Source organism: Fukomys damarensis, unplaced genomic scaffold (assembly GCF_012274545.1).
Source record: "Fukomys damarensis isolate Sample0158 unplaced genomic scaffold, DMR_v1.0_HiC HiC_scaffold_17, whole genome shotgun sequence".
Taxonomy (NCBI): Eukaryota; Metazoa; Chordata; class Mammalia; order Rodentia; family Bathyergidae; genus Fukomys; species Fukomys damarensis.
Window position 1 is genome coordinate 15065072 of NW_022900929.1, and position 13394 is coordinate 15078465.

The 13394-nt window shown below is 40.1% G+C and overlaps 1 protein-coding gene across 1 annotated transcript in view; it reads left to right on the plus strand.

Moving 5' to 3' along the window:
* The window catches only part of Hecw1 (HECT, C2 and WW domain containing E3 ubiquitin protein ligase 1), a 390788-nt gene that overhangs the window by 269980 nt on the left and 107414 nt on the right, over nt 1–13394 (plus strand). The window contains 4 exon segments of the mRNA XM_010610867.3: nt 6824–6966; nt 11063–11163; nt 12699–13378; nt 13381–13386. Of these exon segments, the coding sequence (XP_010609169.1) occupies nt 6824–6966; nt 11063–11163; nt 12699–13378; nt 13381–13386 (930 nt within the window).

Here is a 13394-nt window from a genome sequence, read left to right on the forward strand (position 1 = left end):
TTAAAAAAAAAAAAAAAAAAAAAAAAAAAAAAAAGAAAAGAAAAGAATCCAGCTTTCCTCTTAATGCTGCTCAGCCTTGTGTGACTTTACCAAGATTGTCCTAAAAATGGTTGTATTTGTTCATGGCAAAATAAGACTTCTACACAGTGCCTCATACAAGCAAAGAGGCTAAAGAGAAAGAATACACCTTGTTCAGGATGAAACAATTCAAATAACTGTAGTAACTTATTGCAACTAGTTGACTAGTCCATGAAAGTAGAATTATATATTTTTATTATATGTCAAACTTTAGACAACATAGAATTTATTTTCACTTACCTATATCAAAGCAAGAAAGTTTCTCAGCTCATGTGGATTCCTTCTGTGTAGGGCACTTTACCTTTTTGGAGGAAAGGGAATAATGAATATCTATTTCCTTGTAAGAAAAGTTGACTTCTCTTTATATTTTATATTTGAGTCTTAACATAATTTGAATTGGATATGTACTTCATCCTGTACCTCTGTACCTCGCAGTTTAGATAATTTCCACTACTCTTGAATGTGAAGTACCTGGTTTTTAAAAATATAAGTAGAACATTTAAGTGTAACTTATTTAGTACCTTTTGTGTGAAGAGAAAAAGTGTATGTGAAAGATTTATTGTTTAAATACCCTTCATCCTCCAGTAATTCATTTCCGTGCTCTTTCAGTCTCTTAAAATACTCTTTCCATTAAAAAGAGTTGATAGCTATATTTGGTGCTCTGTAAATAAGAGTGTAGTTACTCTCCAATTATTTGTTACATATAAATGGTAAAAGATAAATTATAATGATGTTGCCCATTGAAAAGATGGCCATGCCATAAGTAAATGTATAATTTGTCCTGGGGGTTAACCAATAGACTAGGTCCTTTTCTACATGTAATTTCAGGCATTAGTGGAATCTCTTGCTTCCTTTCATTTTAAAAATAATTCTAAGACACTTTGAAATACCTTCTTGGGCTGAGTTACATGGCTCCTGGGAGGTACCTAGAGTTTAGATCTTTCCTAAGGCCAGTTTTAGAGAATAGTGAATTTGGAAGATTAATTCCAGAATTTGATTAGCAGACCTATTCATTTACATATTTTCTGGAAATTTTATATTAATTTATTTTCCAGCATCACATTCCCTTTAGAATGATGAGAGCAGAGCATGGGATTCTAAAATAACCTCTCAAACTGTGTAGATTAAATATTTATATTTAAATATAAATCTCCAACAAAATTATACAAACAACCACCTTAAGACCCTGTTAGGTTTCTCCCTGGTGTGAAAGTCATGCATACGTAAGTGAGGACAATAAAATCAACTGGACAATTGAACTGAGGGATTGCACAGCAACTTTATTTGCCAGGTACTAAAGAGTGCATTATTGGTTCAGACTTCAAAAACAAAAGCCACCCAACATACAGCTTGCCTGCATATACATTTCTAAGTAAGAAACAAATGGCTGAAGTGAGTAGTACTTTAGCTCTGGTGGATCTCAGATATAGTTCAGCTTTGGTAATTGAGAATTTGTCCTTCAACTGGAACTAAGTAGAGCCCATTCTTTCCAAGGAGAACTGGTAGTATGAGATCATACCTGGTGAACATTAATGATATATGTATGCAATGGCTGCTATTTAACTCTTGGAATGAAGTCTCGTCCTATGTGCTTATGGGTTACTAAAGTAGTCTTGATAGTGTAAATTTTTAAGTGTAGTATGTATATATTTATTAACTTACAAATAAATAATTATTCAATGTTTTTTAAAAGAAACTAGTAAAGTTGGGATGGGGAAATCTGTTACATATAAATGGACTAAATATTTTGGTCACAGAGGAGGATTTAGATTTATTCTAAGGAATGTTTTCCTTGCAGTGTTATTGTTTGATATTAAAATGAATTATTATTGGGAGAAAGGCAGTTCTTCACCCAGGTCATGCAATGGAGTCACCTGGGAAACTTTAACACACTCCCAGGGGTCTCTCCACCCTCCAAGTAATCTGATTTAATGAGTCAAGAAGGGGGTTCAGGAATGTTATTGTCAGAGCGCCCACATAATTCTAATGAGAATCAAAGTGAAGAGATGTTGGTCAAAAACAAAAGTCCCAACAGTCTGTGCTTAAACAAAAGAAAGTTTGCTTTAACAGAAGAAAGTTTAGCAGAAGGATGCTTGACACCTTAGGAATACTGTGTCTGTCACCTTGCTTTAGTGGCCTCAGTGTTAAGCCTTCTCTATACCTCTTTCTGTTTCAAAAAGCCTAACCTTTGCTTACTGATGTGGAGCCCAGAGAGATTTTAAAATCCAGTGTTCTAATGGAGAGGTGACCTGTGTGACTTTAGTTTCTCACTCCTGAGTACCACAAGTCTTTTGTTTTTTAAAGACAGTTGCGTGCCTTGTGAGGAGATAAAATGTCATTTATTCATTGCTTGGCTCAAGCTTGTGTTCCAGGTGCTCTGAAAAACTCATGAGCAAAAAGTGAAGAACAAAGAAGAAAAATGGCCAGACTTCAAACTTTAAGGCTGCCCGAGATTTTCTCTTTCATTTCCTCAATGGTTTGTTTCATAGAGGACTTAAGGCAGAAACATCCTCATTTTTAAACACTTTTTTGAAGATGTAATTCATAAATATCTCCTGAAATAAAAAAATTTGGTCATTTCCCTGGATACAAAGAGTAGATTTAGTAGAGAAACTGTAGTTTTTGCCTGTTCACTAGGGCCTGTAGATTACTATAGACAGCCGTCTAGAAGTATTGGCCATTTAGGGCCATCTGAAAAGAGTTAGTAAATTTGAAGAAAGTTCAATAATTGTAGAATCAAAAGGAGGAAGTATAGAGAATGGTGCATGTAGAGTTGGGCTAGAACAGGAATGGAGAGGGAAGAATTCACTTCATCTAACATGCCATGGACCTTATTTTCCCATTTTATAGGTGAAGATCCTGAGGTTCAGGGAGATTATAATTGACAGGGTCAAAAACCTGGATATGCAGAGTGAGGGATAAATACCAAGTTTATTGCACTCCAAAGCTTCCTCAGGGGCTTACAGTAAGAGCCATGTCAGTAGATGAAGCTGTGCAAAGCCAGTCTTCCTGGCTGTAGATGCATGGGTGCTCGTTGCTTGTCCATAAATAGACTGAGTTACATTTTAACAGAGCCGGTCTAGTTGGGGGTTGACATGGACTTCAAGAACCTCAGCATCCAGGTAGGAGCCTAGTGAGGAAAGGCTGTTATCTAGAATAAAGGGATAGGTAAGGGCAGAAAAGAAAGATTAAGAGGAAGCAATTGCGGAGAAAGGAAAGACCCCAGGAGTTACCACTGACTTCCAGAGCACATTTCGATAAGTTCATTTCAGTGCTCCGAGCAGGATACTATAGGTGAAAATGTCTCATTTAAATAACAGCTATTAAGCTTTTAATTATGAACATAATAAGTATTACATGAAGTATGGAAATACAGAAAAATGCAATGCAGAAACACATACCCTTGTTTGGTAAAAGAACTGCTATTAAAATCTGTTGTAATTATTTCTAGTCTTTTTTCTTCTCCTACAGTTCACATTACAGTATTGTGTTTGTAAATTATATGTAATTATTTGTCCTGCTCTTTTTACTTAATATTGTAAAATAAGCAGTCTTTACCTGATTAACATTTAATATGATAATTATATTGTAATTATATGTATTTATATACAAATTATTATAATATAAATTTTTACAGTTTAGAAAATTATACACTATTCTAGCATGTGCACAGACTAAGATGTACCCAATCTATAACTATTAATTGGCCCCTTTAACAATTTGAACTAGATTTGGGATTATATAACAAAATCTAAAACAAACCAGAAAATTGTGTGCTATAAATATGCCCTCAATTTAGTGATTTAACCCCCAGAGGAGAAAAATTTTAAAGGGTTAGGGGCAAAAAATAGAGAAATAGAAGAAGAGGAAGAGATTAGAAGCCAGGCTTTCAGGCAAAGGAAAATTGAACTTTGGGAAACTGGTCAAGAAGACAGGAGAGAAAGAGACAAGAAAGAACAATCAAGAAAAAAGAAATCAAACAAAAACAAGAAAAGAAAAAGATGTCCACTTCAGGGTGTGTCTCTGCTATCACTGGTAGATAGGGTGGGCAGACAGAGTCAAGATCCAAATTGAATAATCCCAGCAAGCCAGCTGTACATTTATGGTGGGGTAGTAGATAATCCCAGCAAGCTTGCACCTTTAGTTCCACTGAAATTTAGCCTGGTTTCTGGCTGTGAGGCTGGGACCTGATTTGTTCAGCTTACCATACTCCATGTACCTCCTGCCTGCTTGAACTCAACTCTCTGCTGATTTGAGCTGTGCTCCTTGATCACCTGCCTCATTTTATCGTGGTTCTGCCTCACCCTGACACAGGGAGCCACTAGATGGAGCTCACAGCTCCTGTCAGTTCCAAACTCAGTTGTCTCCTTACCAAATTGGCTACCAGCCAGTCATCCTCGCCACGGGGGCCATCTGAATCTCAATAACTCACCGGCCACTGCAGTCCATTGCAACCACTGTTCCATTCCACTGGTGTGTTTTTCCATGGAAGCCTCTGAGGTCACCAGTAGTTACTGCGTGTCTTCTGGCTTGAGCCCCTCCTTACATGCAGTGAGTCAAGGCTTAGGGAGAAAGTACTGCTTGCCACCTCCTTCTCCTGCATTGAGATCTCTCTTTGCTCTCCCGTGGGCTTCAATTCTTGCTTCAGATCCTTGCTGGGTCCTGGGAATGCACTTTCCTCATTCTTCTCTTCCTCACATTTCTATATTCTGGAATCAGGACACCAAATCTCAGAGAGGCTGTTTCTCTGATATTCACCACTCCACCACCTTCCCAGAAATCCCAATTAGAAATATTTTTAAAAAAAGAAATTAGAAGGCCGGGTGTGGTGGCACATGCCTGTAATCCCAGCACTCAGGAGGCTGAGGCAGGAGGATGGCTGTGAGTTCGAGACCAGCCTGGGCTACATAGTGAATTCCAGGTCAGTCTCAACTACATAGTGAGACCCTGTCTCAAAAAAAATTAGAAGAACCACATGGGGAGTATAGAAGTCATGAGTGCTGTTTGCCAAATATCTGTGTTCTGTACCTCCTAGGCACACTATAGGATCATACTTCCTACTTCCTGGGTTGGGCTGGTTGGTATGTGGCTAGTTCTGATAAGGAGTTGCGTTTGGAAATGAACATTTATTTGCCAAAAAAAGAGCTTCTTGAGTTTTCTTCTGTCTTTGTTACTATGCCTGGCAATGTTTGTGAGATTGGCAGTTCCACTGGCCCCCAACAAGCATAAGAATATGAAATCAGATTTGGCCATTTTGAGTCACTGAGATTTGGATGTTGGTTGTTACTATAGCATGCCTTAGTTTGTCCTGACTGCGCCAGAGAAGATATTAACGTTGTCATGCCCAGTATATTATATCTCTGTAAATATAAATCAACTAAAATTAAAAGATTACTATGAGGAATTAGTCATAATAAAAGAAAAATAACTGTGTTGTTCAACTGTTTCCTAGTCCTTGATTTAGGGTGCTGCAAAGTGCAAAGTTAAGACTTCCTCCTTCCAGAAAGTCTGGATTGAGTCTCCATACTTTGTTGATGACCGGACCAACTCCAAACAATCACAGTCTTTATTTAAAATTGTTGGACCAGGTATTTAGCTTAGGGGTGCCGCTGGCTGCCTCATAAACTCAAGGTCCCGAGTTCAATCCCCAGTACCAAAATAAATAAATAAACAAATAAATAAAATTTTTGTTGCTTTCATTTAAAAAGACACAGTATATGCTACTTAACAAATGAACAGTTTAGAATCAAATGCAATAAAACATAAAAGGCTTTCTTCCTCTCCTCCCCTCCCAGCCTTTACCCTAGAGTTCACAGTTTGGAATAAAATCCTCTAGGCATTTTCTGCAGTTCCAAGTACAAACAGAAGCCCTCATATTCTTCTGTGCTTTGCTTTTTCATTTATTTTACCAGATGTCTTACATGGCAGTACATATTCAGTTCACCTCTTTTGTCTGTTTCCTAATGATAGACAGCTTGAGGGTTTTTTTTTCCTAGTATTTTCTTGTTGTTAGGGATGCTCCAATGAATATTCTTATAAAATATACCTTTTGCACACTTGTGTGAGTGAATCCAGAAGAAAAAAAAATCCCTAAAATTTGAATTCTGGGTTGACAGGAAATGGCAGTTTAAATGCCAATAAATATGAATTATTCTAGTGGTGGCAAACCTGTGGCACGCATGCTACAGTGGGCTGTTTGTATCAGTTGAAAGCTCTAAAAGATTCACCATCACTGGGCTATTCTCTTGCCAAAGGTCAATTCAATTTCATCCCACATAAAGTGAAATCCTTATCTTTTTCCGCTTTCAAGAATGCAAGGTATTTTATTATACAAGTTTTAAAAACCTATCATTATAATCATGAACTATGATGTGCCCTTGTTGATTTATGGGATATTTCCTCAATTGTAGGTGGGTTTATTCTTCTCTTTCTTCAACAATGGTAATATCGTTAGTCAAGTGAAGTACGGACAGGCTTGAGTGGTATTCTTTCTCTTCATTTGTGCTGATTTTAGTGCTTATACTTCAAAAAAATAACCCTATTTTTGAGCACCCAGGAGCATCTCACTGCCAACCCCCATGTACTGAATAAACAGTGCTCCCAGCATTTCTAGACCAAGACATAGAAGCTGTTTTTTTTTTGTTGTTTTGTTTTTTTACAATAACGTCCTGCAGGCAGATGGACTGGGAATTGGGCAGCTCTTGCAGCTCTCGAGTAATTGATGTGACCTATTCTTTCATTGCAGCAATTCAGTTTTGTGTCCTTGCCCACTGATGTGCTAGAAATTGAGGTGAAGGACAAGTTTGCCAAGAGCCGCCCTATCATCAAGCGCTTCCTGGGAAAGCTGTCGATGCCAGTCCAGAGACTCCTGGAGAGACACGCCATAGGGTAAACCTGTGACTGGGAGCTCAGCATCACTGGGCTTTGTCCAACAGGCCAGGCCACAGAAGGGCCTGGAAGCTGCAATAAGACAGAGCCTCACAGAGAATAAACTAGAATGTTGCATTTCCTTGGCTTCTCCTATTAGTTATATTGCCGGAGCTACAGCATTCAATTAAACAAATCTTTCTCTTTTCCTTGCATATCCCAGGTCACATATGGAAGAGAGCAGAAAATCCTAAGACAGTATTAGGAGAAATCATCAGTGAGACATTTTTCTGTAGAAATAGATATTAAAGTTTGTTTTACTGTATAGAATATTATTTTCTTCATATGCCTGTCTTGTATCTAGAATTTAAGCATAAGTGACATTTCTGTAACAAGATGAAAAGCTAAGTTACTTGAGTAGAGTATCTCAGAAGATGCTACTATGTTCAGAAAATGCTAGGTAAAATGAATTGCATTTTGAAAACACAGATTCTTAAGAAATGACATTAATCATGTCACTTGCAGAATGCCATTATTTATGAGAATATATTTCTGTGTTTTGGACCATTTACCTTCATGTTCACCCATAGTTCTCATTAAGATGAACTATGATCCTAAAACTCCTTATGTATAATATTCACTTCTTCAGGTAATGGCAGCTATATTTGCAAACACTAGGCATAGCTCTTTGACTATAAGCATATGCTTCAATATGATATAACCCTTAGAATGAAAGGCGTGAGAAATATCCTGCAGAATTTCCCCACGTCTTAAAGTTCTTTGGCGTGACTTGGGCATGACTAAAAATTATTGTAAAGCTGTTTAATTGGAACTCAAACCAGGAATGGTCCTCTTCATGACCCTTGTTATTTCATCTAGTCCTCATAGCACTTCTGTTCTTCCAAATACAGAAAAGGAACTTAGAAGGGATGAGTAATTCCCTAAGCCGAAGCATGTGAGGGCCAGAGATGCAGCTGAGTCTAACACACACCTGTCTCTCTCCAAAGACCAAGAGCCCCAAGAGGCTCCTTGCAGGGTTCTTGGAATTGTTTTTCTATGAGGTATGATGAAAATATATAAGGAATGAGCAAATTTTTTAATTGTTCCTACAGTAGAAGACGCACTGCCACTGATTTCCCTCCAGATCCGCCCTTCACTTAACACACGTGTGTCCCATTGTTCTTGCCTCTTTCTGAAGCAGTTCTGAAGTCCTCTTTCATGAGTGTTGTTATGAAGTGTGATCAGAACTGCAGTAAATGCTGCTGCCAGGGTGCTGTCCAGCGGAAACCCAGGAACTACAATTTCTGGATCTTCCCCAGAGTCAAAATGACCAGGAAGGGGAAACATTTTTTAATCAATTCAGGACACTGAGGAAGCCATGACAGTACAACTAAATACACTCATGAAAGAAGACTTCCAGAACTGCCTCAGAAAGCAGCAATGGGACAACTGTTTGAAGTGAGTGTGTGTGGGGGGGGGCGTATTTTGAAGAGAATTAATGGCAATGTGTGAATGTGTGTTTTATTATAATAAATATTCAGTTAGTACCTGTTGAACTGCTCTGTGGTGCTCACTGCAGCCACAGAGGGAAACAGTCTGTCCCTCGATCTAAGTAGTTTTCATAAGCCCAAGCTGCTGGCTCATTTTTTCTTGTCATTATCCTACACTCCTAGACTGACTGTTTTGGAAGATACTTCCCCCAAATGGTGAAAGCAAGCAATTGAGGTTTTAAAAAAAGTTTTCTAACCTGCACAAAGTTAGCTTGATATCTCTAGTGTTCTTGCCAACCAAGGAAAAGCAAAGTCTAGACAAGTAAGTACAAATGAGCTTAACCCCTCTCCAAGAGGAGGCAATCACAAGCCGTGAGGTGCTCTCTTCTCACCTCCTCTGACAGGATAACCCATAGCCCCTGACAGACACTTCTGCAATGCTGCCCATCCTGGAGCCATCCAGTGTAGGAGGAGCAGGACATGACGGGACTTCTTAGAAAGAATAGTCATTTGACCTAAGCCATAGCAGATTCCCAGAATTCATCTAGAACAGAAGCAAACCCAGCTTCCCTCTGTCCTCACAAATGCACTTCACGTAAGTTCCCTGAATCTATTGCTTTCTCCTTGCCTTCAGACAATTGTGCCCCCCCATCCACACACACACATATTCCAGCCCTGCCTCGGTCCCTTTACCTGTAATGTCCTGTCCTTCAGCTGGTTCTTAACCTCAGCCATCTTGGAAGTGAACCATTACTTGGTGGTCATACCTCATGTCCCCAGTTGGACAATGGAAGTTACTTAATGACACAGTACACAGTGTCAGAGTACTTTTGAGGGTAATATGTGGATTGAGTTGTAGAAAGAAAATCTTAGATGGCAAATGCAAAGCATAATAAATGTACCATGGTACCTTGATTCATGAATGCCTTTGTTTGCAAACAGTTTGGTTTACAAATAGAAGCACTTGGCAAATGTTTTGTTTGTGAACAGTGCATCAGGTGACAAACAGGACCACGGCCATGTTTCCTGTGCAAACACGACCATGGTAATCTTTATCAGAATCATGAAGCACATAAAATTCATGACTTAAGGTACCACTATATTTCTATGTTACCATCTGGTCATCTTTAAGTTGATTCAATTAAGTTTTGAGTTCATATGTGTCTTGCTTACTGCCATCATATACCACTTCATAATAGTAACCACGGCCCTTTCTACATAGACAAAATTTTGTGGCTTATCCTGTTTTTCCTTTCTATAATTTTTTAGTTTAATGAATTTCTGACACTAAACACTAAATTGTGGCTTAGCAAAGAAAAACATCAAGTCAGTGAATCACTGGAATATATATCTTTTCCTAATGTCAGTGTTCTCTAAAGTGAAAAGTTAAAACACTACCAGCCAGTAATTTTCATCCTTTTATGTAAATGTCACAAGTGAATACATGGAAGGAATACAGAGTAGGAATTGGTCTTAGAATGCTGTATGTTTTTGTTATCATTGAGCACACTGGATTTGTTAATTCCTGCACATCCCAAGGTAGTGCCTCTTTCTATTTTTGCCAAGGTAGAGGCAATTGACTCTGCTAAAGCCAAAGGTACTCTGCCTGCAGAAGCTACATTTTTGGATGAAACTATAACAGCAGACCATCAGGTTGACTCCCCCAGATAGCTTTCTTTCTAGTAATTAAGAAATTGCTTTGAGTGCTTAGATGGGATGGAGTCAGAGTCCAAGATGGAGACTAAGGGTCTCTTTATGTGCAAGCCCTGCAGTTGGTGTAATTGGAAGTCAAAGGCCACTGAGCTCAGCCCACACGTCTTGCCCTGCTCTGTCCTGCAGCAGGTGGCTTTCCACAGCAACCATGGGCTCTCTATCACACCTTGATGATACCTCTTCTTACACATACGTTATAAACATACCCCACGACATGCATGTGTTGGCAGTGTCTCGAGTTAAGAGCATATTTGGGAAATAGTGGTCTGTATAAGAAAAGCAAGCAAAAGACATTGACTTGTCTTTATTTTTCTTTTCTAGAACGCAGGTTAACAAACTTTTTTGGTAAAGGGCCTGGGAGTAAGTAACTGAGGCTCTGCAGACCACATGATCTCTGTCCAAACTGCTGAACCCCCCTACCACAGCATGAAAGTAGTCACAGACAATATAAGTAAATCAGTGTGACTTCATCCCAGTTAAACTTTATTTATGGACAATGAAATTTGAATTTCATGTGATTTTCATGTCTCATGAGATACTATTCTTCCATGGATTGTGATTTTATTTCCAACTTTTTTTTTTTTACATTTTAGGTATACAGTATAGTTACATTCATCCAGCTATTCAAACATGTAAAAAGCTCCAGGTCATACAAAAACAAGTGGTGGCCCAAATTAGAGGTTCACTAAGTAGTTCACTGGGTTTTGGAGTACTAAGAATTACCTTGCGATTGTTCATATCTGTGTTCCCATTTTTACCTTAAGATTGTCTCCTATGTACCAGGCCAGATCAAGGCCTCCCATTTTCAAGACTTCCCTGGGCTTGCTTGTCTCAGCTGCGAGTACAGACAGCACACTGTCTGGTCTATACAAGAAGTACTGACCTGATCTGTGATGGTGCTTTTTTCCTTCTAGGGATAGGGTGGTCAGCTACACACTTGGCCGAAGGCTTCCAACAGATCATGTGAGTGGACAGCTGCAATTCCGATTTGAGATCACTTCCTCCATCCATCCAGGTATTTTCAGCATGAACTTCATGTCTTGTCCTGGGCTACTGTTGTAGTATTGTTCCTCTGTCTAGAGCAAAATAGCCATTGTTCTCTCCAGACATGTTCTAGGTTTTATGCTTCTCTATCTTCTTTTGAGACCTGGAAGCCAGTGATGTGTTCTGGAAGCCAGGTTGCTGTCTCCTTGATTGAGAGGCTCTTCTCCACTCTGGTGACCCACAGGTAGAGGGTTACACCGTGGAATGGGGTTTGAGGGTGTGGCCAGTGTAAACACAGAGCCTACATACTTAGCATTTACTGGCAACACCTGCATCAAAGGTGCTCAGTAGTTACTTAATCACTGCACATGAGTGAGTGAATGAATAGGAATCATCTCTTTCTACCACATCGCTGGATATAGACTGGCCCATAGATGAGGAACGTCATATTATCAAAGAACTATGAGCTATGAACTACTACACAATGAATTCCTACAATATCACAGAGAAAATGGAAAAATATAAATTAGAAAATTTCAGAATCATCCCCATGTTTGGTTTTTCAGGCCAAAACATATGTCTAAATAAGAATAATGAGATGCCTCCTAATTTTCACTTTTGTTCTCCTCCCATAGCCCCCATAGTATGTGTAAATCAGGCTGAGACTTGCTAGGTTCTCTTGGGCCACATTAATAAGTTGTTGTTAAAGCCTGCAAAGATTTTGAGAATCTAGAGTGAGGAGCCTATTATGACACACTCATTAAACTCCAATTGTACTATTCTAATTGTACCCAGAGTACACCTCGCATTATAAGTAAACATCTTGACTGCTTTTTCCAGTGAAAATCAGCCTTTTGCTACCTTTTGTGAATAAAACAGACTCTTCTGTGGTATACCCATAAGTATAGCTTTACAGTTCACTTAAGAAATTGTTTTTCTTCACCTAGTGAATTGCACTAGTGTACTTGAAATGCAGACATTCACCTCATGTAGGGAATCCTATGGTGGAGCAGTTGAGGGAGGGAGAGTTAAACAGTACTTGCTGCTCTTTGAATGGCTGCTTCATGTGGAGACCTTGTTTATTTTTCTATTTCAATAAGCTCAAATGACTGTGATTGCTCCCATCTGCAGTCCACCCCTTTATTCTCTCTGGTTGCCTAAAAGCCTGGCTCATCTATTCAGGCACCCTTGGAGATCCTTCCATAGAAAACATTCGGAGCCAGTACAATTAACTTTGCCAGGGATTCTAAGGAACCATAAACCACCCCATCATTGGAAGTCATCCCATGTAGCAAACACTGTTGAGCAAATTCTATTTTGGCATTTTAACAAAAAAATTTTTTTTCAAAAATATACCCACTACTACAAATTGTCATTAACATAACTAGAATTCACTCTTACAGAATTTTTCGGCAGAGCTCTGGCCAGTGAGAAACCCTCATCAACCCCTACATCTAATACCCTACTGTAGAAATCCCTTAGTGGCGACTTGCATTGCTGCACAGTGGACCAGCAGCCTCACACTCTCTTTGGGAAGGAATGACATAGTTTTCTTCTTGCCAGCAGATGATGAGGAGATTTCACTGAGCACTGAGCCTGAGTCCGCAGAAACTCAGAGCAGCCTCATGAACAGCTTGCTGGGAAGCAGCCGTGGGGAACCCCCAGATGATGTTCCCAATCCCTGCGAGAGCTTGAAGGCAGATCCCTTGAGTGAGGACAATATGATGGACGGTGCAGGAAATCAGAGTCTGGAGCCTGCAGGGCCAGTGGAAGATGTGTACTGCACCATGGGGCCAGAAGACCAGGGAAAGGCCTTTGAAGAACCTGAGGGGGCTGGGGAGCCACAGGACACTCAGCCTGCCCTGAGTGCAGAGGAATTGGCTGAGGGGCTTGGCCTGGATGACGAGGCAACACCACCGCCCCTGCTGGAGGATGGCGATGCTCTCACCAACAAGGAAGACCTGGGGCAGGAGGAAGCGGCTCCCGGAAGCAGGGCAGGAGGGGAAGAGGAGGCAGAGAAGCAGGAGCAGGTGGAGGAGGAGGTGGTGGAGGTGGAAGAGGGAGAGGCTTCCAATCCGGAGCAGGAGGAAAGTACCCTGCCACTGCGGGCCTCGGCCAAGAGGCGAAGTCGACCGTGCTCACTGCCGGTGTCAGAGCTGGAGACTGTGATCGCGGCGGCCTGCATGGAACCCGAGACGCCGCGCACGCACTACATCCGCATCCACGCGCTGCTGCACAGCCTGCCATGCGCGCGCGAGGAGG